Source organism: Toxorhynchites rutilus, chromosome 1 (genome assembly GCF_029784135.1).
Source record: "Toxorhynchites rutilus septentrionalis strain SRP chromosome 1, ASM2978413v1, whole genome shotgun sequence".
Taxonomy (NCBI): domain Eukaryota; kingdom Metazoa; phylum Arthropoda; class Insecta; order Diptera; family Culicidae; genus Toxorhynchites; species Toxorhynchites rutilus.
The window spans coordinates 178153808-178157047 of NC_073744.1; the positions used below are offsets into that span (position 1 = coordinate 178153808).

The following is a 3240-nucleotide window of genomic DNA, read 5'->3' on the forward strand; positions in this document are numbered from 1 at the left end:
GTCCAAATTTATAAAAATACAATGTCACAATCATTCAAATGTTCTAGTGCAAATGAACTAATGTCTCCTAGAGACATTAAAAGTCCCTCGTTGTTGAATTCCTTCTATATACTTGTGGTTTTTCTGCTTGGAATAGTTTGGAAAAAAGCGAGTGAATGACTAGCTTTGCGCAGTGGCGATATCATAACCATTGAGGTTTATCAGAGCTGTGATTAACCGAGGCAAAAGTCTCTGTTGATTACTAAGAACAAAAGTAAACAATTGACACTGATTAAAAAAGCGATCGAATGACACTGATAAAAAAAACCCTACTTCGTTTGACGATCTTTCCGGCCAATAGAAATTTAAGAAAATAATATCTCTCAAAAATTCACATACGCTATGAAATATTTTCACATATTTCATAATGTCTTCGAAATGTCTTCACAAAATCAAATGTCTTCACAGTAAGTCAAATGTCTTCAAAATGAAGACATGTCTTCAAACCTGGCATCCCTGGTCACAAAGCACTCCCTCGCTGATTTTATACATTCATCTCACCTCATATTCACCTTGACTTGAACATAATTCTTTGACCGTCACAAGCGTTATCCTCGGCGTTAGCAGCAGAGATACACATTGTATTTTCAGTGGGACTCAAAATGTCATTCCGGATCAAGCGAAAAAAAGGAGCTTAATTTGAACTGCTACGAAGCGGTATCTGTGGAACGTTGGGAGATTGCCAACGTTCGGAGAGACTGAAACCCTGAAACCTACTTTCCAAAATTACAATGATTCTAGACTGTACTGCCATGAACATAGAAAAAGTTTGTCTGTTCGAGAAAGACCGTATAAATAGTTTCCAGAAATGGCCCTATACGGAATCCAGTCCCTGCAGCATCCAGAAGGTACAAAACAGTTGACACCGTAACGAGTTTCACCTACAGACAGGTTTGTTTTTCATTCCAGATGGCCGAAGCGGGGTTTCGCTGGCAAGGATACGATTGCGAAGAAGACACCGCTGCGTGTTTTGTCTGTGGGAAAATCCTCGATGGATGGGAGGAAACCGATAACCCCTGGGAAGAGCATAAAAAGCATGCTCCACAATGTTTATTTGTGAAGTACGGACGGTCGGAGGCGGAATTAACGGTGGGATGGCTGGGCGGTAAATTTTGGAGGGCACTAATGTTAGTTTTCTTCGTGTTCGTATTTCAGGTTGAAGAAATGATCTCTCTGCTGGAAGTTATCCTGAAAGAACGAATCAAGAACAAATACAATGCCTTGAAGGAGGACCTTAAGGTGGTAATTGAGAAGAAGCGGAAGGAAATGACAAAGCATTTAACGAAGAATTAAGTTTTGTGTAACAATTTGTTCCAGAATATAAAAAAATAAATGGAATGTTGTTTTGTTCCCGGGCTCGCGAGTCTACTATTACCCTACATGGACCTTTTGCCTGGCGAGCAACTGCTTCGAATATTATGTTTAGATATCAATTATCGATCTTAAGCGTATAGGAAATACTCGTAAATTTAATTTGAATGTGAAATTTTATGCTGTAGATGATAGGTAAATGAACCGGTCAAATGATAAATAAAATAAAGCAGAAGTCGAATAATATTTTTAATTAAAATGTTTGTGTTTGTTTCCCCAAAACGCCGGTCCCAACAAAATACATTGAGTCTCGTGCAGATGAATTTCATTTGTGAATTTTTCTGTGCGTTCCATTATTAACATTGTCGTTAATAATGGAACGCACAAAGAAACAGAACGATCTGGCTGAAACTTGATGTTTGTCATTCCAGCAGATGGTACTCACTAAACATAACTTTGATACGCACCAGTAGTATCATCTTTCTGACTTTGCACGGACTTAAGCTCAAACTTTTTTTAACCATTGATGAGTTCCGATTCATTCTTTTGTATGTGTAACGCACAATAGTCTAAGTGCGAATGCCCCCGATTGACACAACAAAAGTCTGATCTACTAGAATTCAATTTTATCAAAGAATCAGTTACAAGAATTTTCAAGCTAATGAAATGAGTTCCACTTTTTAGAAAAAGCATATCCTCTCCTGAAGCTTTACTAGACGCTTCGTAGGTTTGTTGCGATGTATGCAATTTGTACAATACGTTGGAATTGTTTGACTCACCTGTAACATGGCTCTGTTACGCCCTAGCTGCCCCAATGGACTCTGTTATTCTTGCCAGATTCGGCTCAATCACAGCCTATACTAGGTTAACCCGAAACGGGGTTGGTACATTAGGGAAAACACACGTGTTTCCTCTGGTTTACGACTGCGATTTATTATGTGATTCCTGAATTTCCTAATTCCCTAGTTCCCTAATTCCCTATTCCTTTTCACATTACTCACGGTGTTGGTGTGTTGAAGTGTCTGGACCCGCCGCTGGATTCTCGTGCTGTCGTGGTACGGTTACGGTCCGCTGCTCCACTGTAGTTGGCTCCGTTTTTAGGTAAACTGGCTCAGTCTGCTGGTGTTGGTTCGTCCTATTTCCGCTCCTTGACTGGTGCACAGGAGACGGAAGTTTGGATAGGACACGTGTAAGTTACGAGTCCGCCTCACTATCCGTTGACTCATCAATGGTTATGGACGACGAAGCAGTAAAACCTTCGCTACGCGAACTTCCTCCGGAACCGGTATGTATTATTCGGAGGGAACGGGAGGGAATCTCCACTTCAGTATTCTGGGATTTAATGTTACCCCTTTCCGCGAACTGTATCGAAATATTTCGTATAACGTCTTCAAGTTGGTGTGTCTCTAGCCGATGGTTTAGATACATATGCCTGAATTTATTTCATTCATTGTCCGCCTCGAGTATGGCGGAACTCTCTCAAACCCTCCAGGTCACATTCGGGCGGGTTACACCGCCTCTGATACAATCTTGCCAGCTGTTGTGATGTGAATTGTGTCGTGTTGTGTTGTCTTGGCTGTTTATACATTCTGGTTTGTGTGGTGTTAGCCCTGTGCCGTCATTTAAATCTATCTTCCTTCTTTTATTCATTTTAAATATCTTTATAATCATTTTATATCTTATTTTCTTTCAGTATTAGCTGAAGACAGATTAGTCTTCAGCTCGACATCGAATATCAGCGTCATTTCCGTGCAGACATGGAGACCGATCGACTGATCGTACGCTTCATTTCACGAATGAGATCGTTTCCTTCGGTGTGGATTTTTTTTTTTGAACCACTGCGTCCATTATTCTGATCTATTGTGGTATATCCCATTTTATTATACTCCA

The 3240-nt window shown here is 40.3% G+C and overlaps 1 protein-coding gene across 1 annotated transcript; it reads left to right on the plus strand.

Moving 5' to 3' along the window:
- Positions 1-634: 634 nt before the first annotated feature.
- Positions 635-1609, plus strand: LOC129762439 (baculoviral IAP repeat-containing protein 5). The gene is made up of 3 exons (XM_055760673.1): positions 635-887; positions 949-1128; positions 1195-1609. The coding sequence occupies exons 1-3, from the start codon at positions 771-773 to the stop codon at positions 1330-1332; spliced, it is 435 nt and encodes a 144-aa protein (XP_055616648.1). The 5' UTR covers positions 635-770; the 3' UTR covers positions 1333-1609.
- Positions 1610-3240: the final 1631 nt, after the last annotated feature.